The 24,999-nt window shown below is 42.1% G+C and overlaps 1 protein-coding gene across 2 annotated transcripts in view; it reads right to left on the reverse strand.

Moving 5' to 3' along the window:
• The window catches only part of PLOD2 (procollagen-lysine,2-oxoglutarate 5-dioxygenase 2), a 49,798-nt gene extending 25,351 nt beyond the window's left edge, over positions 1 to 24,447 (reverse strand). Inside the window, exons 1-6 of one of the 2 annotated variants that reach the window (XM_080604064.1) lie at positions 24,110 to 24,447; positions 10,381 to 10,472; positions 8,855 to 8,991; positions 3,190 to 3,353; positions 1,936 to 2,048; positions 255 to 318 (exon numbers count right to left, since the gene is read on the reverse strand). In XM_080604064.1, the coding sequence (XP_080460190.1) occupies positions 255 to 318; positions 1,936 to 2,048; positions 3,190 to 3,353; positions 8,855 to 8,991; positions 10,381 to 10,472; positions 24,110 to 24,212 (673 nt within the window). In that variant the 5' untranslated portion in view covers positions 24,213 to 24,447. The remainder of the gene's footprint in view (positions 1 to 254; positions 319 to 1,935; positions 2,049 to 3,189; positions 3,354 to 8,854; positions 8,992 to 10,380; positions 10,473 to 24,109) is intronic. The other variant, XM_080604063.1, reaches the window with a different exon arrangement.
• Between the last annotated feature and the right edge of the window lie 552 nt (positions 24,448 to 24,999).

Consider the following 24,999-nt stretch of genomic DNA (forward strand, 5'->3'; position numbering starts at 1 on the left):
GCTGATGGAAAAATTTTTCCTAACTTTGTATTTATTGTTAATTTCATTTATTTAAAGTTATTTTCCTATTTTATGTCTTTTTTTTGTCAGTGGAACCAATCAACTATTAGAAGACCTGAAGACCTGTGATTAATATGGTAATCAGGTTTACCCATACAAATATTTCTTTGAAACAAAGAAGCATATTCTTAAGGAACTATGTTCATGATTAAGCAAAGAAAGTGTTAATAACACATTTAATGAAATACACTTACCAATAGCCCCATTTAGGGTCTGGAAAATGGTACATTTGTGGTCCAAAGTAATGTTTATGCGTTCCTGAAATAAAAGTAGCAAAGATGCTGAGGTATTCTAAAAGTCAATGCTTTTACTGTCATGCTACAGGCACATTACAGTGACAGCAAGTAATTGTGTTAAACTACTTTACATACTTAGCTCTCAGATTTAATTCTTGATTTTCTACTGTTAAGTTTTGCAGTTCTATAGTAATCAGTTTTATATATGTAAAAGCCTTATCTAAACTTGAATGATAAAGATCATAACTCTCCAAAGAAACTACAATTTGGCAATATAAGCCAAAGAAAATCTGCATCTTATCTTAAAGGATATTTACAATTATTAGACAAGCAACAAAACTTACTGGCAATTCTTATCAAAATCATTGCATTTCACAGTTTTAAAAAAATAGAAGAATCAAACATAAGAATCATATCAGAACAGAAAATACCACTGACTTTAAAACATGCTCCTAGTAACAAGTTATTATACCTACCTGCATTCCTATTTAGCATACCTTGTTCTAAAGTTTTAACATGTTGATCAAAATACATAGCCTTTAAAATAGATTTTAAAGCACTTGTTTAGATATGATGACTGCTTTGAATCATCCAAGATTTCCTTATATATTCTACAGTTCTGGACATAACCATACAGGGAATCAGTGCTAATACAGGGCATAGCATCCCAAGCCAGAACTACAGGGGTGTTTTGAAGCACAGTGTAGTGGTACTCTGTGCTGAGGAATACACTTTGTCTACAATACTCTGTTCAGACAACTAATTGTTATTACTTCTGACTTTGGTGCAGAGTCAGCTCTAGCGTCTCTACTCCCTGTCTTTTCAATTGCATATCCAGCATCTGACTTAACTTGCATAAAGACAGTTCAAACATTTCTGTACCTGGATGTACACATGCTCTACACTGCAGGAACAACTTGATAGAACTTAACAGAAAAACACATGTATTTCAAAGACTTTACATCTGTCTTAAGCACACACACTCAAAATCATTCTCAAAATACCGCAATATCAGCTTGTAAAAGTCCTTTTGCATCTAAACTTCATTAAGGAGACTTAACCCTCTTTTTCCAGCATCAGGGCCATGTCTCTAACCTGCCATACTGTAATGCTGCTACCTGGCAAAGACCTTTGTTAAGCTATGGCTCGAAGGGGTCTCACCCCACAATTTACGATGCAGTCTTATAGAATGTATCCACATAAAAAGCTGAGGAGCCAGAGGCAGTTGCAGGCAGGACCTGAAATGGCAGCAAGCCAAAATTCAAAAAACACTAAATCAGCAAGTAGTTTAGTGAGACTCTGGAAAAATGCCACATTTTCTGACTGTCAAACTGTAGAGTACACGGGACCCTCATTGAGATAAATGTTCCTGATCACATACCTCAGAGCTATTATTTCTAACAACGAAGTACAGCCTGCCTGGATATGCTGGCAGCCTGAAATAATATTTCAAGTCATGATCCTTCAGAAGTCTGTTCATCATTCTGACAGTAGAAGCCTCCAGTGAACAAACAAGACTGTCAACATGGCATTCAGAAAAAAGGAGACAGTGCTCCTTTTATTTTTATCTCCTGATGTTCTATGAGGAGCAGCATGCTATTTCAAGCAGAAAGAAGTGAGAAAACCAGTCACTACCTACCCGTGCCAATGGGTCAACATAGATTTTGGTGTAAAACAGCTGATCGTCATCATTATCCTGCAGATCCCATTGCTGCACAATACGATTTATATATGGAGCATAACCAATAAATCCTGCAATATCACACACAAATTATTTTCATAAAAAGCACTACTCTGCCAATGCTGCTTATCAGTCACGGACTTCATTCAGACTTCTGGTGCCAGCAAAGGAAAAGTATGAAGTTTACACAACTTGGCTCAAAAATTCAGTTTTCTTCCTGCGATATGCATTAGTTTTGTTTGAAAGAGTTCATAATTAAGGGTTATTTTTACACTAACACTATTTTAAGGGGAAAAACAGGAAATAGAGATGTGCCTTAGATGGTCCTGTGAGCTCCACAGCATGAGACTGGGCTACTGCTGCTCCCAAGAAAGAAGCCCATCTGTAGGAAAAAAGCTTCGTTTTTATCACTTCCTTCTGGCAGAGAAGCCTGAATCTAATCCTGCCAGAAGTACAAGCGGAATACAATTCAAACATGAAATGCATTACATTTAAGTGAAAACAGAAAGATAGGGATGATAGGTGAGGTAAAGAGAAAAAGATGTGGGGACAACCAGATCTGCACAGTGCTCAGCACCACATATCCAGAAAGAGTGATTTACCATGCTTTGTAGCAGGGAAATGTCAGCATCAATGCATGCATGTGTTAATCAGCTGCAAAATTAACAAAGTCAGCATTTAAAGGAGAAGTGACTCCAGAACTAACACTGCATTGAGATAAACTGGAGTAACCCACACTTCTCTTGGAACGAATGGCTCAAGCTGTGCTGATGGAGCAGGCAGCACCATCACCAGGGTGTCGAGATCCTTCAGAACAAGAGAGCCAAAGCAGGGAATTCTGATACAACTCACGACGTGTCCCTGCAGATAGCTTGTACCCCTCGATCGTTTCTGAAGCAGATCCAGTTGATTGCAACTGGGCAATCCCTGCATAGCACTCCACTGTAAGGCAGAGTTACACCCCAGACTGTACTTGATTTATGTGCTTTTCACACCAGTATTGCCAAAAATACCCTAAAAGTTTGAAGGAAATATATTCCTGAGCACAGACGAGCAGACATTCAAGGAGCAGGGAGTGGTAAACAGCAAATCCAATCTCCAATTTGTTCCTGGGGAGTTCAGGAACAACTACACAAAAAATACATAAAACAGACAGCCAAAGAGAGTCAATGTCAAGTTCAAGAGTTTAATGCATTCATAAATCACACTTGCCTCCTGAGTTCAGGAATCGTTTTCCGCTCCGGACAACAGGATACTTGTCAGCTAGCTTTTTATCTGGCCAAATTAGTCCATCTGCTGCAAACACCACTTTATGATTCGTTTCCTGAAATTTCTTTAGCAGTTCTTCAGGCCCCCCTGCAAAGATAACGTCGTAGCTGAAAATGCAGAAAAGATGTTCATTAGATTCATTTGTTGTTTTTGAACACAAACATTAAAATAAAAAGGGTTGGATTATTTAGCTTTTTAAAATCATATAGACAGCCATTTTATTCTGAAAAGTGACTCAAGAAATCATGCTGTATCATCATATAAAAATCCTATACCCTTCTAGGAGAATAAGTCCTCAATCAATACTATTTATCTAACAGTTTCCCCTTCTATTTACACTCATTTTTCTGAGCCTTCTACATTTTGGATGTTCTTCCTTCAGAGTTTGTCTGCCTGAAACTGGTTTCCAGATTTCATGTATTGAGTAACGCTTATGTAAGTATATTGTCCCCTTAGAAAACTTATGTTTAAAAGAACAAAATCTTTAATGTACAAAGAGTAGGACTGAAAAAATGATTTAGGTGACTTCCCAGCAAACGCAAGATGATTTTGTTCCAAAATACAATGGCGCAGACTCTCTTCTAGAAAGTCTTTTTAAGCATGTACTCTTGTTTCTCAACACAATCTAGTTATCCGTAAACTTAAACTGTGCTGCATCCTGACAATATACAGATTTCTGCTTTAATGGCTTTGATGCACTGAATACTTCAGAGGACTCTAAACTTCAGAGTATCTACTTATAAAAAACATCACCTGCTTTTATGCATTCATCAGATTTGGCTCCTAACTCTCAATGAGACCTACAGGTGGAGAGTTCATACCTAAAATCAGTAGTTATCCATAACCAGAGGTCAGCGCTAAACCAAAATAAAAGATATGCACAGGTTTAGCAAAGGTCACGTAGTACCACAAACCTAGCAGTTACGTGTTGTTGAATCAAATCTAAATTAATGCCACTGAAAAAAACTCAAAATGAGTATAAATGATTAAATTATTTAGAGTATAACTCTTTGTTTGTACTTGATAGTACATATAAAAGCATGAATGCACAAACCACTTCAAGGTTCATTTTACATAGCATTCTATGACAAATATTGGAACCTGATCATAGCAGACTAATCTCTGGCAGGAAAAAAAAGTATTTGGATTTAATGTTACTGTCTCAGCCATAACTTGTGGGCATGTTCTTACTCCACAATCTTAGTCACCAAAAATCAGCAACCCTGGAATAGGGCAGAAGAAAGGTACAGGTCTGACCTTGATCAAGATCTTGTTCTCGCTAAGTATTTGAGCTGGGTTGAAAGGAAGGGCAGTAGTACCCACTCCAGCAATAAACAAAACTTTTTGCATTGCAATGTGTTGCTCAGCAACAGTGCCGAGAAATCAACCCTTCCTGCCTTCTGGTACTCCTTTATTACAGTTTTGAATTATTTTTAAAGCATCCTTTCTTCAAAGGGGATTTCATGCAATTGGACTAAGACGACTGAACAACAGCTGGCTTACAAATGCAACAGATCTCTACCACAGAGCAAAGCATGAGCTCTGGAGAGGAAGTGTATTATGTAGTCTATATAAAGTAAGTGGTTTTCTGCAAACTGCTTTGTTTTTCTGTAACTTTGGCAGAAGAATGTAGGAAAAAATATAATGTACATTTTGGAGCTTCCCCAGTTTTACAAAAATGCCCATTTCAGCCCAAAATATACAGAATACTTCCCTCCCTTTCCCATTCAATTGGTGCAGCCCAATCAAAGCCAGAATGAGCATGAAGAACAAGGAAGAAACAGGAGACAAGTTGAAGAAGACAGACAATAACACAGATTTATCTTAGGCTTTAACTTAATAGCTTATGGCAGGCTGTGCTTCTCCTCTTTGATCAGGTTAGTGCTACTGCTGCAATGACTTACAGCTGCAGGAAGGAACCAAACACCCCTGGAACATTGCTTCCCGAGGAGTGTCATTCTGGAAAAGAAAGCCAAAGCTGAGCAACACACTGGGCTAGCCACAGGCTCTGCTTGGGAAAGGGATGTGCTACTTAATACAGCACAGTTTATAATACAAAGCACAGTACAGAGCTCAGAACAGCTAGACTGTATTAGCAATTATTGTAAACTTTACAAACTAAAGGATATTGTGCAAGAGCATGAATCCACCATGTACCTACATTTTCCAATGATTTTAAGATCATAGAATGTCCCAAGTTGGAAGGGATCCACAAGAATCACGGCCCTCTATTTGGTGAGAAGGGCAAGTAAGGCTGTAACCTGCAGGCTTATTCCACACTCCCTCCCTAGGCAGGGCCTCCACCTTCCACCCCTTGCTGCCAGTCCCTCACCAGCTGCTTTACAAGGTTTTCTCTCCAGGCAACAGGAAAACTTCTAGAACCAAGCTAAAACCAATATAGCAACCACTTGCCTTGCTTACCTGCTACATCAGATTATGTTCAGTGTATCCGGCATTGAATTCCTACCATAAGGGAGGACCCACCTCAGGTCTATGCCACTAAGACCTTTGCAGAATGGGTCCCAGGACTATCCTTGAGAGCTGACACTTTCTAGGGATTGTGCACATGACCTGTGCTCTCATTTTGAGTAGGAGATCAGAATTGGCCAGAGGAGAAAAAGTAGAGATATATCCAGGAAGAAGCAGGCTGTCCTGGCAAGCTGGAAGAGCTCATATACTCTTATTTATTCTTCATAAATCCTTGTGATTAACTAAAAGGTAAGGGGGGGGGGGGGGGGAAGGGGGGGGAAGAAAGTTTCCACAACTCCAGCCCCATTTCCTGAAGCTCCCAGATGGCAGATGTTCAGGGCTGGAATCCTTCCTCCTTTCTTGCAGCCACAACCAGAACTGAATGTGCAACTTTTGCACCCACAGCTTTTACAACAATAAGGATTTGTTACTATTTGAGCTGCAGGGTAAGAGCTCGAAGTACAAGCAAGAGGGGGCTTGCTGGTAACCATGTGTAATGGTAATTCCTGTCTCACATTTTGTATTACTTACATGGACTATTAGACCCCCACAACCACCTTGCTGTTTGCAAAGTATCTCCACCAGAACCATACCTGACTAGCATTTTCTGCACATCTCAAAATGGTTATCCTTCACTTCCTGAGGAATGTTTAAAAAAGTGATTGAGATTTCAGAAATCTTCCATGACCCAAGTCGATTGCTGTGGGAGTTCTGGGTGAGCAGCCACAGCACCAACCATTTCAGTCCAGTCTACACTGGCCCTTAGCCAGTTCAATCTGAAATGCTCCAAAGTAAACCAGCAGTAAGCTCTTGCCAAAACAAACCTAATTTAAATAAACATCTGCAGGCAGAGTGTTTTGCTATCTGCACCTAGACACAAGCCATTCACTAAGGACCTGAGTAAGTTCAAACTATTTCTAGAGTTGCGAGCCACGTAAAAAACACCGCTCAGAAAATGGCAAGAAGCTACATTTAAACAAACAGCTCACTAGAAAGGACTTGCCTAGTTACAGTAAGTAAACTAGATGTTTCCTTCCCACCCCCCAGTTTAATATTTCAAATGCCTGGCCATTAATATAGTGAAAAATACTTGAAAAACAAAGGTAGTTCATCATATTTGACATTTCCAAATTTAGTGCTGTGTTTCCCAACATTTAAATTGCAAACCAGGATTCCTAAAAATGAAAACACTCCTTACAATTAAAACATAGGGCTAGAATCAGAAAGAAGACTTCCCTTCCCCCTTATTTGGAGGCTCTTCGACTAGCTTCAAGTCAATACATGCTTGGAATTATTGTCTTCAAGAACGTGGAAGGCCTGAAATTGCAAGTTTTCATGGAAAGAAAGATTATGGCATCTGTACTTCAATACACGTGGTCCTCCATACTCTCTCATCCATCCCTATCTAACAGCCCACCCCGAAGAGAAATTATGTTGGAGAAGAATTTCAGCTATACAAAAACCAATAACAAATTTGCATATTTTGCCATATAGGGAAAAATATTGAGGCATCATGATAATAAATTTAAAAACAAGAAGAGTCAATGTACATAGCAATCGTTCTGGAAATATTTAATTCATTTCAGTCTAGTAAAGAACAAAATCCCCGAAATTACTCTTAAATGCATATCAAGCTTTGGAAGATCAGTAGAACAGTATAAACATGTTATATATTTACTTTTAGAAAGATACTTGATTTCCACTTATTGAATGCAAAACTGCTAATCAAGTCACTAAGAAAATAATTGAAGAAAATGAACATATAGCTCTAAACTGTATGTTATTTTTAAAGTCATTTTTAAAAATAAAATTTAAAAAGATATTTAAACCATTTCCCATATAAAGCTTGTTCATAAAGTGATTAAGATGACTTCGACATGGGCCTTCTAACTCTACCTCCTACTTATCACAAGAGGCTAAATTTAAGAAGAAAAAATGAATTGCATCTTTAAAACTGCTGCCAGTTTAATAGGCTACTCCAACTTTAACTTAGGCAAAGCAACAAGTGAACTTTTCATTAAATACTACTGTCTGACCACTTTTTCCTTGTGATGAGGTTTGCTGCACGGATCCTGACCAACTTCTGAATTGCAAAAGGGTCCCTCAAATTCTTCAGCTACCAAATGAAGAGAGGCAGGTTAAGTGCTGAAGGGAAATTCAGGAGCAGACACCCCAAACAAGTCGGTAACAGAGCACCAACCATGCATGGAGTTCCAGGCTTGCACTCAGCTGCCCCCAAAGAGCTGGCTGGCTGTGCTCAGGGTTGCATGCCTCTCATTCAGGGCCTGGTCCTGCACCCTCCTGTAGGATTCCTTCAGTGCTACAAGCCCACTCTGGCATGGAAGACTTCGGTGATGGCCTGAGCTGAGTTCTTAGCTGCTCAAATCATGCTCTTGTCACAGGAGCAAAAGAACAGGATGGAAAAAAAGGCAGAGAGGAGCTATGAAAAAAAATCTGGTTTTGAACACGTTTGTGCTCCCTGTTTTCTGAGACAGAAAGAAACCTATCTGGCCTCCAGTGAGGATGTTCAGGCATAGCCCTGCTATGAGCTGTAATCTGGCACCCCTCAGCAGCACTCTCCATCCGTGCTTCCACCACACAGGCAGCACAGGCACCAGGGGCCTATCTGGCACAAAGCCTCCCGTCCGTTTCAGTTTTCTAGCATAAAAGGAGTTGTCTCCATAAGTGCTTTCTTTAAGAGCCCATTTTCCAGTTTCCTTCACATGACCGATACTTCACAGAACAAGATCATGCTCTGGTCCCAGCTGAGCACTTGATTTCTGGAGCTGCTTTTGCCACCCTTCACTTGCAGCTCCCAGCCACATCCCGCATTACAGCAGGGGAACAGGGGAAGGATACATGCTGAAAGCCTGTCAGCTCCAACAACTTTTTTCACTGCCTCAAGGCAGCAGAACTATGAGCAACTCTTACATCTGTAAATCCCTTAAAAATACCAAAAAAATCAGTGACTGCTCCAAGCACAATCTACTATTTTTATGAATGGAGAAAAATAGAAGCAAACTGTCTCAAATAAACAGAGAGGGGGAAAAGCAGCATGCAACTGTCAGCATGTCACATCAGCTACTTTTGAGTGCCTACCCAGACTAAAATGTAAAGGCAACAAGCCAGGTTCGCTCACCATTCAACAAACATTACAATCAAGTCCTCTTGATCAGCATAGCTTTCTATGCCTTCTTTCAGCAGTCGAACTTTCTGCCCTCCACCAATAGAGTTAGCCAGCTCACCACCTCTCCACTCTTCACCTTTTCCAAGTACCTGGAATAAGGAAAAAGCGCTTTTTGCTGGTACCAAAAACAAGAGGCTTTTTTAAGTAGACCCTTATTGAAAACAGATGTTAAAGCAGAAGCAACACATTAAAGCACAGCAAGCCAGCATTTCCAGCATCATAAGTTTTCCATGTCTGAAGCAGCATTCAGCACAATGACATCACTGCAAAAACACGAGACACATTTCTTAACCAAATAAGAAATGAGCATGCCTTCTTCAGAAAAAGGAAAAACTGAATAACTGTTTCAAAGTTTATATTAGAAAAAACATTCTGAATGAGACCTTTAAAAGACAATGTAATCGTTTTAGAAACAGGAAGTATAAGAGAGCTTGGATCAGGATATTATTAATAAAAAAACCAAGCTCCAGTTTTCCCAAAATCTCTCCAGAACACTTTTATAAAAAGTAAAGGATGGATTTCTCAATTTACAGAGTGCTGCTAAGATCTGGTAAACAAAATTATTCCCTAGCCAGGTCTTATAACCTATTACACCTTAAACCTTCTGTGGGTTTTGAGCATAAAGAACAAAAGATTTTTGGAACTCCTAATATATGCAAGAACTGCATTGCATAGTGTTTTAGACAATCTGCAAAGCTAATTGGCATACTCAGAGCCCAGGCTTCTCGGGTGCTTCAGCACCTCATTAAGGAAAGGTTCTCTCAGTCTTCCAAGTTCAGCATCAGATATTAAACTTCAGAGACTCAAATCATGTCTTAATTATAGTTTAGACACTGTGGTAAGCAAGCGGTAAGTTATCACAACACGATCTGAATTCCTGGATTTTCTCTTGCAGAAACAATTTGCGTGGAAGTTTACAAGGAGGTTAGCGCTTTCCTTTTTTCCCCAAGGTCACGTCGAGGCCAACCTCAATACGTGACATATGGAGATACAGAACAAGGCATAAGGGGCTGGGAAGAATGATAAACATTTTGTGCTCTCAGAGAATTACAGGTTCTCGGGAAGCACAAGGAAACTTGCAGTCTTGCAGTTGTGACCCTCCCTCCTTCCCCGCAGCAGGGCCTCAGCCTTGCTTAAGGAGGACAGGGACACCCAAAGCCTTTTGTGCTGCCGCTGCAGCTTCCAGAAGCAGTCATGCAGCTGCTCAGACAAAATAGGAGCACTGAAAAGCAAGGCTACATGATAAATCACAACAGAGCCTACAAGCAACTGAGGACACTGGCCACAGTATTTACTAACCTGCAAAAAATTTCCTAAGACAGTGGAAGGCGCACCCCCCAGAGGCAGCAGGGCCACCAGCAGGGCTCTGTGACTCTTACCTTACCCCAGAGCACACCCAAGCCAACACACCTTCAGCTACTACTGTGCCGTCTTAAAGGCTGTGCAGTATGAATAACTGGCATGAGAACATACAGTACCTTCACTGTGTAGTTGAAGTGCCTTGCAGTTTGCATGAAGCGGTGAAAGCCATCAGTTTCTTTAGTTGCTACAGTAAAAACTAGGAGTTTATCTGTAAGACAAAAGGAAGGAACACATATTAGTATGTTTTCAGGCCACAGTTATAACAAAAGCACACTGTACAGCACTGGATCAAGGGCCTTTATGAGTCGCCTGCATCTGATTCAAAGAGATGAGGCAAACACGCTGTCATATTACAGGCATGAGATGTCATCACACAAGAACTTCTATGGACAAGGATGCTGCATTTAAAATTATCCTCAGGAAGAGGAAGCAAAGTAATATTGGCTCTGTAAACAACTGGCTCAAGAGATAAAAACAAAGCTAGTATGACTGCTGGACAGGAAGGAATCTTTGAAACAAAAATAGTTTATTACTTCTCCATCTGAGCTAATCCTGTCACCTCTTGTCACATGACTGAATGGTACCAGAGGACTTCACCTAGCAGTGGGCAGAGGAAACCAGTACCCTAGCAGGTTGCATGCAGTGCTTTTCAGTCCTTGGTCAGAGACAAGAGCGTGTTTGGTTTTTTTTTTATTTGTTTTCCTGTTTTATTCAGAATCTGGTGTCTGCAGGTTATACCAGTTGTAATTTTGACCTCTTAACTGCATGCAAGCAAGTGACCCTGCAACCAACTTCCTTTTCATATCCCAGGGCTTTTGACATAGTTCAAGTGAGGCCATGAATTCCCATTACACAGCTTGATATTTCCCCAATTAAACGACTGAACAATGTTCCATACCCTATGCAATATACTGCATAATCGAGGTACATAATCGGAAGCTATCAAAAATACAGGACCCCTATCCAACAGCAAGTATTTAATCAGACCTGCCTGGATCCCAGAGCACATTGCAGTTCCCCCGTTTGGTCCGAGTTCAAGTAACAGCTGCCCTCTGAACAGAGCCCAGGAGATCAGTCCATACAGAAAGTCAAATTAATCACCTCTAATGGGTATTCCAGACAGTGCCTGTTGTTGCCTCACTTTCCTATAAAACATCCTCTGGGTTTATCCTCACTAGCACAGTAACACTTGCTAGAGGTGGCTGCTGTGAAAAACATTTGTATTAACCCTTTGGTCTCTTCCACTCTTGCAGACTTCGCAGCCCTCAGATACACGAGAGCTCATCCTGAGTTTATTCAAGTCAACCACTGCTTGCCATTTTATTTTGCTTGACACCAGCAAAATTAACACACTAGATCCACTTCCTCCTTCACAGAAGAAATGCACCTTGCTAGTGATCTGTGTGATGCTCTACAGGCAAGCATGAGTGTACTTCAAAGGGTACCACCAAGCAATCCAGCAGAGCTAGCAAAAATAGCTGTAGGAACACAGACATAACTTGCAGAGCAACAAAAACACATTCTAATGAAATTCATATCTGTCTAATATAGCTGCAGCAGGCAAACCATGGAGATTTGTCTCAGGAGTTGCTGATTTCCCCACCACCACCACTGAAAGAAGACTTGCTTCAGCATCAGTAAGCAAGTCACTCCCACGAGCACTCCTGCCAGGTCAGACAGTGGTCTGGCAAGTCCATCCTCAGCAGCAGCCATGATGCTATGTATGAGACAGAGCAAGGATAAGGCAAGCATATAGAATCACAATCATTTAGGCTGGAAAAAACCTCTAAGATATCTAGTCCAAGCTTCAACCTAGTACTGACAAGTCCACAACTAAACCATGCCACTAAGTTCTATGTGCGCATGTTTCTTGAAGCCCTCCAGTGATGGTGGCTCAACCACTTCCCTGGGCAACTTATTCCAATGCTGCACAACCCTTTCAGTAAAGATATAATGGTATGTATATATGATGCTTTCTCTGCTTTTTCTACCAGTCTCAGTTTATGGGTTTTTGTGACCTGGATGTGGTTTCTCTATACCCTGAACCACTTGATCCATTTCTTTACCTTGCTCTTACCCAGTCATTCACCAATCTGATGTAAACCTTAAGCAATGACAGCCACACATGCCCAGTACCTACTCCATGAAAACCACAATTTTACTTGTTCAGAATAGACCTTTTACAGCTTTGCAATGGCACTGCCCAAGTTCAGCTGCAGTCAGCGCTACCTGCCCTACCCTCATTCATGATTTTGGGGACTTCTCTCATATCCTGCCCATCCAGCTTTTGTGGGGCTGTTCCACTCACTGACTGGTCCTAGAGAAGATTTAACCTGCTGGCTCTGCCAAACCAGATTAACACTCCTGCAACAGAGTACACAGCAAAGAAACTGGCAATACTTGAAATGCTTCAATCAACTTAACCTGGACACCCAAAAATTTGGAGAAGACAGTTTTAAAAGGTGTATTACACCATCTTTTTTCCATGAGAGCTAGGAGCCTTTTGTAAGCAAAAATCAGAAGAAAATCCCATGAGTATACCTCAGAAGGGCAAGACAACTCTCCCACAGGATTCCAGCACAATGCACTCATAGACACGCTGACTCACAGACAGACATAAGCACAGTAATAATAGTTCATTACGTTCTTTTAAAGGTCACACAATCTAAAGTAATTCTACAGGAGTGACCACAGAATGGTGGAAGAACATGATATCTTAGATTATGGCTAAAACAGAACTGATGACAGAAGGTAGGATTTTTCACTATGGAACAGATAAAGGAAAATCTGATCATACCAGACTGCACCACCAAGCCGAGTGAATCCATTACTGACAGCTTCCTAGATGAACAAGAAAAGCACTAACTATAACTGCGAAATTTGGTAGGGGTAGACATTTTTCAGTCTAGTCCTAGTCTTCAGTGGAACTTCCTGAGTAATGTACAGAGCAAGGATCTCAAAACCAGAACTTGACTACATGATGTAAGAGATAAGATACAGACTGCATCAGATCAATCTTATTTTATCCCCCATAGTAACTAAGTCTAACAGACAGAGTATTAAATAAATACATAAGTACAGTCTGGCAAGCACAAAATAATATACTATTCTCTATGGGATACTGTTACTCTGTTTTAAATGAGACCCACAGTAATTCCACCTACACACTGTTCATGCATTTCAAGAGTCACTGTGCAGTCTGGTATGTTACTTGAGTTTTGTGGAATAGGAGGAAAAAAAAAGATGTGTCAGAGGCTAAGGGATTCCAACCTGAGCCATATAGAGAAAGCAGGCCAGACAAATAATGCAGTTTATATTGACATGAAAATGAAAGAATCTGTATGACGCTCATAGTGAATGAAGCCATCTAAATAGACTGCCCGAGACAGTTTTGCAAACAGTCACAAAAAAACAGGAAGCTATTTTTATAAAGGTTCTGTTTACTTTGGAAATGCTTTCTTTTCAGCATACTTGCCAATGTTTTTTGTTGTTGTTTGTGTGTTTTTTTTAACAGATGAAGAGATTTACAATGCATTATTTCAATGTCTATGCTGCACTGCCACAGACCTTTACCTGCATGTGGTACTTAAATATTTTTTATGTGCAGCAGAATTGTAATTACAGCATTATTTAGAGTCTATTTAGAATTTGAGATTATTTACAGACTATTTAGTCTTTGGGGTTTTGTTTGTTTTGGTTCTTGGTTGGTTGGTTTTGTGTGCACACAGACTGGCCTGTTTCAAATAAAGAAGCAGAAAAGACACTTTTATCCTGTAACTAGTGCGCACAGAGAAGACATGGCAGAGTATACCTGTGCCCTGCAGGCCTCACCATGGCATTGGCCAGTTTCTCAGACCCCCAGCTACCACTGTGGCCAGGTACTCCCCAGTGAGTGAGCTACAAAATTCTCAGCCTCCACAGAAACACTGTGATGGCATCCCAGCTGAAGCAATACAGCTCTGCTTTGCCACTCAGCTTGGGTGCAAACCCCCCACCCTGCCCTCCACCCAGGGGCCTTCCCACAGGAGCTCTGCTGCATGGTCTTACACCCAGACTTGAGTTATCTGGCTTCTTTTGTCTGACTGGCCCCCTCATGGGAGGGACATGTGCACATGGCAGTTTTCTCCAACTGTAATAGCATCCCCAAAATACAAAAATACAGGAGAAACCACGAACGCAGCAGGCAGCCACTGCCCTGCCCACTCAGTCTGCCCAACAGGGCCTGCAGCCCACCACAGCCAGCATGGTTGTCACTGCAGGGGTCACCACGCCTGGCATCCGCTCCTGCAAGCGGAGTCAGTCCGTGTGAAAACGAAACGCAAACCCTATACTGAGGTTCAACAGGAAGGCATGGGAAGAAAAAAAATCTCTTCAGAGCTTCATGCCAGGTATGAGGGTGCTGAAGTTACTACAATGCAATTATTCCAGACAGCTTTCAGATAGTTACATTCACAAAACAGCTGTTCTGTTTTGAAAACAAGCCTGAGAGTGCGTGTTTGGCCAAGAAAAGTATATCCAGTGACAAGCAGAGTTCATTTTTACGTGCAAACTAGGAAACGTTTTAGTTCTCAAGTTGTGAAGGACAACATTGCATACAGAGCTCATGCAACACATTAAGAAACCCAGTGAATGTTTATCAAAACACTTCACTCCTTTTGTGCTGCTACTATCAGGGATCTGACTGTATCATAAATATTTATTTCCAGAAATAAGAGCCATAAGGAACAGGCAAAGTGCTCCAGTCCTCACACACCCACATGGTTCTTATTTATTGTGAGTGAACACTGACAGAGATTACTATGTAATTCCTACCAGGGGTTGTGGGCACTAGCACAGTAGCTTTAGAGCAGCCAAAAATGAGGCTGTTGCTTACAGCCACATGGGAGCTGACATTTAGCCCTCAGATTCAACTGCCGGGGACTTCTCTGGGGTAGGCATAAGCTGTAAAAAATCAAAGAACACCTGCACACAGCACCGTGTTATGTCATTGAATCCTATGCCTATCTGTAAAACTAGTGGCTTATAATGGTAAATAAATGATGACTGGTTCTTCAAAAATGGTTTGATCCATGTCCTAGTGTCTATACAACACAGTCTTATTGCAAAGTAATCCACCAAAGGTTTCCAGCAAACAAATGAACAAATTGCTAGAGGCTATGGAAAAGCTTTGGGGACTAGAAACCTAATAGGAACACCTCCATGGATTTTAAAAACAAATATATACACACTGTCAAAGATGGACTGAGATATTACAATTCTCTAGGGAAAGCCAGGTAACCTTGGCAGCTGTCTGTGTGACCTTAATCCAAGGTGTAGGTTGGGCAGATGCCTGGAGGGGAAAAGGCACGTGGATGCATTCAAGTGCAATAAAGAAGCTATGTAGTTGTGTCTGTTATTCTCCCAAACCTCTAGAGATGGGGGAGATAAACAGGATACAATTTTCCAAAAAAAAAAAGACTTGATTTAACTTGCCTTTACACCACACTAGAATATGCTTCTCCATCACTGGAGAGATGAACTAAAATGTACCACAGCTGAAGAAGTGTTTTCAGTCTGGATTCCTCCTCTGTCACACATCAAGAGCACAGTCATGAGAAATGTTTAGAAGTATGGTAAACTGAGAAGTAGCTGTCAGAATGACACTAAACAGTCCCAGCTAACCACAGGCTTCTGATTGAACTTCTGCTATTATTTACTATTTCCACAGATTAACTGTTAATAAGAAAAAAATAAGGAAAGGTTTGTTTGGTTTTTGATTACAGCTTTCAATATGCCTGCTTATTCCCACAGCAGACAACCTACCCCATGGCCAATCACCAGAAACTCAGCAACACCATCCAATGTCTGCATCCAGAAGGGAATGAGAATGTAGCCAGTGGCCCAAATGGAACCTGAGGACTTGTCCTCACGCTATTTTCCTTCCTCATGCACCTCACATAAAGCACAGCGATCAACAAAATGTATGTTCTGAGACTCTTTCAGTAGTCTGAATTAGAAACTAAATGAACAGATAATTAGCAGTTTGCTCATTCTTTCCATCCTCCCTGCTCTTCTGAAAAGGGAACATTTCTGTGCCTACAGGAGAAATCGCCATCGGCAGCCACACACAGCACAGAAACTTGCACACCAGCAGCTCCTGGGGATACCTCCCAGCATGTCACCAGCCCAGGTGGTTTGGGGGATAAGTCATTTTAACATCATTGCCCCAAAAAGTAATTGGAGTTAAAGAAATATAATAGTGCAGGTTGAGTTGTATGCAGGTCAGCTGGTATGCTGTGAAAGCATGATCCACAAGTCATTCTAGATTTTCTTATAATTTCATGATAAAATAGTAAATTTTGGAAGAATTAAAGGCTATTTAGTAATAGACTACAACTAACCTCCTGTAATTTCTCTAACAGATGAGTTATATTTCTGGAAGTTATCCCAGAAAAATGTAAAATCCTGTCCAATATCTTCTGAACAAGACAAAACTTACAGAGATCCAAACAACTCAAAACTGCTATGCCAACTAAGAAGTCAGAATGCTAAAGACCACTTTCAAAACTCAGATTTTTAGCACAAAAGCTTTCACTTATCTTTCAGGAAGACAGTATTAAACTTCTCAAAAGGAAAACTTTTTCCTCTAAACAAAAGTTATAGCCTAGACCTTGAATCTTACGCCAAATAAACTTTTGAAAATCCACATACTCTAAAAAGATGAGAGTTGGAAACAGAATAAACCTATCATATGTAACATAACCATAATTACAAGTTATACCTACATATATATACTTGGCTAATGTAATCTAGCAGCAAACAAATAAGATCTTAAATACACAATGTGAAAAACACGAACTTTAAACACATACATCTACCCCATGGTACTTTACATGACTTACAGTCAAAGAAAGCAGTAAGCAAACTTAAGAGTTTCTGGTCAAATAAAGCTGCTAGCAAAATGAGGTGAAAGAGTCACATAATGTTTATTTCACCTCAGATTTTCTGAATAGCACTGAATGTACTAATAGCCAGCATGGTCTTTCTTAAGAAAGCTGTCCCTAGCCAGGCAACAGGACTAGTGAAGGCAGAAAGCCTTCAGAAGCCGTCTAGGGAAAGAAATATAAAATGTATGGAATGTATGATTTCCCAGTTTCTGTTACTTTCAAGCATCTGGTACTGTTGCAACTTCCTCAGTAACAATACACTTTGCCTGCTACAACCTTCTGCTACTTCTCATGTTGTGTTTTTTTTTTTTTGAGGAACAAAGAAGCTGTACTAGCAGAAATTAGTGCTTACAGTTAGCAAAAGCTGCTCTGAATTTTCTCATAATACAGAACTTATACTAGATTAGCACTTACTAATACACAGTCCCTTAACAGGGCAGTAAGTTTATTTTTCATGCTATGTGAAATTGATGCTCTCTACAACTTAGGAAAAGATTTAACATTCAAGAGTCCCATTATTGTTGAAAAAACATCCAGAATCTAAATCAATCTATAAAGAGGCAAACAATGCTGTCTGTAACAGCGCATTTCAGCATCTAAAGTCTGCTATGAAAATAGTAAAGACTCCTCATACAAAGAAATCCTCTCCCTTTAACTCGCAGCCCACAGGATGCAGACAGGCAGTTCCCTCCTCCATACATCCTGGCTCCGCAGCAAGTTTGAGGTGCTGCTGCTTGCTGCCTGCCTTCTACCACATCATTTCTGGTGTCACCTCAATACAGCATCTGAAATGTTTACATGGAAGTGACAAACTGTTGAATATAGCTGGTTTGAAAAATAATAATGAAAAAACACCACCCGTTGATCAACTCTGTGAGGCACATACACACTGTCAGATAAAGATCAGCAGCTACTCCCAATATTAATACTTAACCATTCTTAGAAAACATTTGCAAGTTGGTTCCGCCTCAGCTATTACATATATATATTTAATTATTTTCAGTTCAGTAGTACTGCTGGGACAGTCAACACAGGCTCATTAGGACCTGTGTGTGCACTCAATCACCGCAGCACTGGCCACTGCTCAGGCCCACACTCCTAACGCGAGACTTCCTGAACAAACCCAGGCACAAGCTGCAGCACTTACAGGTTTTTTCCACCAGCTGCAGGAGACTTGGGTGAGACCCTGTTTACTGAATCAGTCTGTAGTAGAACAAAGATAAGACCTATTTCTTAGTCTCCAGACAAGGAAAAGAACTATTAATGAATAGTTGCACGTGGTATCTTTGCAAAGCATGAAGCAGCTCTCCAAGGAGAGCTGCCCAACTTCCTGACATGCAGCAAACAGATTGGGTGATGGGGTTACAGTAGTTTGAGTGCCCAGATGGCAGCTAGACACAGAAGTCCCTCTGAGAGTGGCAGGGATGGAGCCATGGCAGCGGCTGGGTGTGTTCATGCCTGTTGGACAGTCTGGCTGTGATCTGCCACCGAGGCTACACAGCTGGGGCCAGGGGACAACTAACATCAGCTGCCCGAGTGAGAAAGGTTACTCAGCTTCCATCTTTTAGTAGCCTTGCCCTCTGTCTCTCTCATAAATGTGTGTCTGGAGAAGAGCATGCTGCTGGCTAAGCTGTTATTCAGCAACTCCAGCTGTTTAAACAGGCAGTCACACACAGCACCAGACATCATTAAATCTTGGTTTTGGACAGCTAATCAAGCCATCAGTGAAACTCTGCAATTAAGACTTGCAATTGTGATTTCTCCTTTGACTAGTCTTTGTTTAACAAAGGAGAAAGTGGAGCTAGAGCTGTCTTGAAGAGGCATAACCAACCTGGATGCCTGCAACCGGCCTGCTTCCAGACACAGGACATTCAAAACACAGCCTCTGATCTCCACAGCCCAGCTTGGACCATTTCAATAACCAAACAGAAATGCAGGCCCCACAGCCCTGGGAGGAGAAAACCACACTTTTCAGAGGCCTTTTCTATGTGAAAGAGGGACTGCAACTCCACACTTGCAACAGAAAGGTAGTGCCTGTCCCAAGTGAGCCAGTCCTTCAAGCCACAGAACAGCACCAAAGACTTCTGTCCTGCTTCTGACACCAAACACCAGGACAGAGTATGAATGACGTGTATTTCAAGGCACTTTTAACATCAAACAGCTGACTAGCAACCTCAGTTACTAGGTTTATGGACCCAGTCCTGATCTTATGCAAACACATGTACAGTTGTTTTACAGTGATATAAGAAAGAATTAGTAAATTGCTTATGAAAGCCTAAAGAAATACTTTGTTGTATTAAACTTTCATGCTAGATTCATAACTAAACTATCTAGTTTCACCTTTTTTTTTTTAAATGGCAAAGCACTTCAGTTGCTAAACAACAAGATACATTTATCTTCCACACAGTTGACTTCAGTGAGACCCTCTGATGGGCTGATTCAGTACACTGACACTTAGACCCACCCCAGGTACAAAATTAACTCTCAAAGGAACAGCACTTAAACACCAAATCTGTTTTTGTTTAGCACTTTCCTGTCTTTTTTCTTAGCTTGCATATTTTTCCCTGATCAAATGTCTGCATTACTTATAAATACAGCATATGTCAGCTTTAAAAACATATTTGCAGTTACATTTCAAGAATCAGTACTACCATCAAAAAGGACACACACCCATGTCCTACATCTGTTTTCTAAGAAAATCCACAGTGGACCAATAGAGTTGCAACTTATTACAAGGAAAAAAATGTTAGAACATTTTCAAAGGATAGCCTGAAAGAACTGGTGGGTCAACCACTAAAAGTTATTTTCTTTAGAGTTTTCCTATAAATTAGGATGTTTTAAGCCAAGGCAGAGTTCTACTGATTAGCCTTAAACTATTAAAGAAGTTGATCTGTAATTACTTTGTATTACATCACAAAAACAGCTGTGTTTTAAAAGAAATTTAAGTAACCCACGGTAATCTACAGTATCTTTGATTTTGATTTGAGTAGAAACAGATTGAAATGATCATATGTTAACTGCATAATTTATCTGCCAATAATCTAAATAGTTCAACAATTAGTAGATACCTAAATTTCTGCAGTCAGTGCTCATTTTGAAGCAATATGAAACTCTTAATTAAAAAAAAGATGTGCAAGCAGACAATGAGAACATGGAAAAGGCAGATTACTGTCAAGATTACCAAATGAAAGATTTATTCTATTTCTTTGTGTTTGTCATCCCCTCCCCCCCCAGCTGCAAGTTATAACATGAATTCTAGCTCCTCAAAAGAAATAATCTGTTGATTTTATTTACGTAGTCTCCTCATGGCCAGTATAATCCCTACTTTTAAAAGTGAATTCACCATAAAGAAATACTGAAAAGCAGTTATATCACAGAACTTACAGCATAAACACCACAGTCGTGTCAGACTGTGCTTGCAAGCACATATTCCTCGATGATTAAGTGTCACTTATTCTATAGAGCTACGACATTCCTACGCACAGACACATTCCTGTTACCGATCTGTTTGGTCAATTTGTGCTCCGTGCTGAAGGGAACTACGTTCTGTGTTTAAATTAAGAGGGAATAAAGATATTCTTCACTTTCAAAATCTCTCTCCTTGCTGGTCCCTCAAGAGCTATAAAAACAGACATTAAAAATGAAAATAAAAATGCCCTTACTGTGACCATAACTGCTCTTCATGCCAAGAGAAATTACTTGATGCACTGCTCCAGTGAATTAAGTTTTAAACAGATTAGCAGCTCAGCAGAAATGGAAAGGTGTTCCTTCTGATCATGTAGTGTAATAGCAGTAGTTCAACAAACTAAACAGCTCCCTATGAAAAGGCTGAGTCACTTAAATAAGCAGGAGTGATGGTGAAAAAAAGACAAGAACTCAGACATAAATCATGGCTCTCCAGAATATTCAACCAGCGCAAAGAAAGATTTGAGAAATAATCACTTAGTTTAGATCCTTGACAGGAACGTTTCAGGCAAAACCTTCCTGGCTAGCATAACATGGTGGTCATTCCACTGCACCTTTACACAGTAACTTACAGCACCAAGTATTGATGATAGATGTCACAGCTGTTTTACTTTTTCCTGTTTTAATTAGAAATGCATTTTCTGGTTAAAGTTTCAGTGATCTTACTTGACTGCACCACATATCACAGCAAGAGCAATATCATATCCACCACTGTGGTCTACCTTCACCTAAGGAAAGTAAAAACCTGACCAAAAAGCTCAAGTTTATTACTATTATTTCTTCTCCATCAGAAGCTTCCATTGTGCAGCCTCTCAAACAGGTGCTACAAAGACCTCAGACTGCCAACAGTGTGCCTTCACACACAGCAATGTTTTCAAGGGGAAAACGTGTGATGGAAGGATGACTTTGTTGCTGTACCCTGACCCCAAATACTCCCCGGAAAATTGTGGTGAAGGTGCCTGGCACACGGGTAAACCAGCATGGCCAGGGCCCCGGGCACAGCCCTGCCTTTACCCCTCACTTGTCAGAAGCACATGGCAGCGCTCTCCTACTGTCCTCACAGGCACATCCTGTACAAAGGCACGGACCTCCTCAGGGACAGCACCAGCACAGCATCACAAGCTCTTGCAGCAGTTTCAGATACTGTGGTGACAAGCTGGGACAAAAGCAGTATCAGCATAGAAGCACAAAACAGAAAACTAGGCAAGAAGAGAAAGGTGTGGAGTGCTGTACTTACGGCCTCCACCAAACAGTCTTTCAGTTCTTTCAATATGTGTTTAGATGCTGAAGTGATTAAATCCCCTTGCTTCTTTACTAGAGAGCCTCAGTGAAAGGGCTATAATCGCTGTCAGTCACAGTCATCAGTTTGGCCAAGCTCAAAATAAGTCAACAGTAATGGCAATAGTACATGCTGCATCTCTGGCGAGCCCCCCCACAGCTACACCCGTTACCTACTATTGCCCGAAGTGCTTGCAGCCAGCACAAGAAGCCACACGGCCTGGCCACGTCAGCACTGGAAGCCACCTCTGCTCCCCGCAACAAACCCCAAATCCCCACTCCTGCATTTGGGGGAGCACACACAGATGGCAGCGACCCACCCAGCCAGCTCAACGCTTTTACAACCTGTAGCAGCAACAGGACCATGCAGCCAAGTGACCAAGCCCACTGCCTCTGGGGAACGGACCCAATAAAGGCAGGGAAATTCACATTCTCAGTGGGAACTGAGAATGAAAAGTGTCTTTACCACTCCCTCTCCACATCTCCTTCAGCACTGCTTGGTAAGCAACAGGTACACTATAAGCTTGGCGCAACAGGAATACACTGATGCCATTGTTCTACACTAAAACTTCTGTGTCTTCATCACCCAGGAGTCAGAGTCCATGTACACACACAAAGAATAGAAAGAAATAGACTAGACTAGAAAGTAAAGCCAGATTCCTAGAACTGAAAGCACACTAAGGGCTGTTCCTCTTCAAGCAAACACCACAGACTTGTGGATAACATTTAATGGTTAAAACTGGAACGAAAACAAGCAACACAGCAGGCAGCAGCTGGGGTCAAGGAGTGGTTTCCACTCAGCAGTTTGCTACAGTTCAATACAGACTGTTTTTGTGTAACATTTTTATTATTTATCTAGATGTAGCAGTCTGTTTATAGTTTGCTGAATCACAGTGCAACATCCACCACTCTGAACTACAGTCTCTGATTTTCACACCTTTGAACACCAGCAGGATTTAAAACCAGAACTCATTACTAGCCCAGCCATTAGCTTACATCAACATGAGATTCCACAGCTAAAACACCTAGCTTAAAAATGCATTGAATAGCTATTGCAGAGAACAAATGTAACTGTGATTGCTACAGCTGATGGCCAAGGGAGCCTGCCCTACAGTCTCACTGCCCTGACCGCAGACACAGGAGCTGAGTGTTTTGCCCAACACACACCCTAGGAGGCTGCAGCTCTGCAGGCCTGCTGTGGCCAGGACAGAGATGCTCAGGGTGTCCAGAGCGTGAGCAGCAGTGCACACTGCAGCCTTCAGGGAACCCCGCAGAATGACCAAAAGTAGCAAAAGAAAAAAACTGGGCATGAGCAGCGCCTGGTATCCATCCACACCAATTTTTTTCTTACACCAGTTATCAGCTAAGGCAGCAGATTTCCAGTCAAAAATCAGAACTTGCTAGAAATGAGATCGCAGGAAGAGGAGCTTCTTTCAGCACACCAAAAAGAAAATTAAGCCAGATAATAAAAATAACTTGATTACACTCCTGAGTAAACAAGGCAGGAAATAAAATTACTTCAGATTTCATGTGGTAACAGTCCAGTGGGATAGAATACCTTTCTATTTCTAGAATAGAGAAGAGAAATACAGACTCTAAAGCAGCACCAGCACAGGACCTATGTTCTGACACATAGTTTAATGCATATGTGTTTGGACACCTCTCTTTGAGAGAATTTCCTGTATACATTCTTTTATTTTACATGCTGAAGATAAAGTTGCTTTCTACCTTCTGGCTCCTCGAAGCCAAAGAGACTACAAAGCACAAGGCGCAATGAGAGAGTGAGACTCCGAGGGCCAGCTTGCTTTTTGCTGGAAGAAGGGCACTTCTCCAGGAGCTTCTAGAGTTTAGGGCAGAGGCGAACGGGCTGTGGTTTCCCTAGCAGTGGAAAAACCCGTGCCCATCACCACCTTGTCGGGGAGAAGGGAAGAAAGCGAGGGGGAGGGAGAAAGGCAGAGCCTCTGGCTTCCCAGCAGGGGATCTATTTTTACCCTCGTGCCTAGGCTGAGCCCCGCATCTCTCTGCGGGTACCGGCGCTCCTTCCGACAGCAACCTGGGGCGCTGCCTACCCCATAAAGCACGCGCACGAATTAAGCAATTAACCCATAACCGCGGCAGCTCCCAGCCTGCGCAGCGCGGCTCGCGGCTCTCCCTCCCGCACCGCTCCGCGCCTCACCTGCGGGGCCGGGGCCGGGGCCGCGCTCCGCCGCCGCCGGCAGCGCCAGGGCGAGCAGCAGCAGCAGGAGGAGGCGCGGGGGCCGGGCTCCGCTCCTCGCCATCTTCCCCCTCCGCACCCGCCGGCCTGCCGCCGCTCCCCGAGGGCTGGGGTGGGAAAGAAAAAATATTTAAAAAGGCGAAAGAAACGGTGCTAGGAACCTCCGCGGTACCGCTCCTCCTCCCGAGCGGGCAGGAAGCCAGTGCGCCGCCGCCCGCCCCAGCCTTTATAGGGCGCCGGGAGCGCAACGCCAGCCGCTGCCGCGCCCGGCCGCACGCCGCCGGGGGCGGGGCTGCCCGATAAATCGCGCCCTTTTGCGCACTAAGCCACGCCCCCTGGCCGATAAACCCCTCCTTCTGCGTTAAGCCCCGCCTGTGAGTCGCTAAGCCCCGCCCCCTGGCTGGGAGTACCCGTCCCCACGCACGTTGAGTGGAACAGCAGCTGGCGGGCCGTGGATTGCGCCTTGGAAATGTTCGAGCACTAAGGGCTGAATCCAAAAGAAAAATCAGTGCTGAAAGCAGGATTCATGTATTTAAGCCCCACTTGTGTAACAGTCAGGGAGACACCTCATTTTTTATCCTGAATGGTTCTATAGGCCTAGCAGATGGGCTTTTTTTGGACCCACGGATTAAAAATTAAAGAAAAAAACACGGGTGAAAGAAGGGAAAGCTTGACCCTGGCTCCTGCAGCAGTAAGAACGGGGTGCTTTTGCCTGGAAGCCAAAGCAGAAACCAGACCCAACACTACGTGCCCAGATGCTTTCACAGTTCTTTGGCAGGACTCGCTCTGTCCGGCCCAGGCAGCACACAGGGCATGGGGGGAGAGCGAAGGAAGAGGGCAGGTCCTTGGTC

This window comes from Anser brachyrhynchus (genome assembly GCF_964034855.1).
Source record: "Anser brachyrhynchus genome assembly, chromosome: 9".
Taxonomy (NCBI): domain Eukaryota; kingdom Metazoa; phylum Chordata; class Aves; order Anseriformes; family Anatidae; genus Anser; species Anser brachyrhynchus.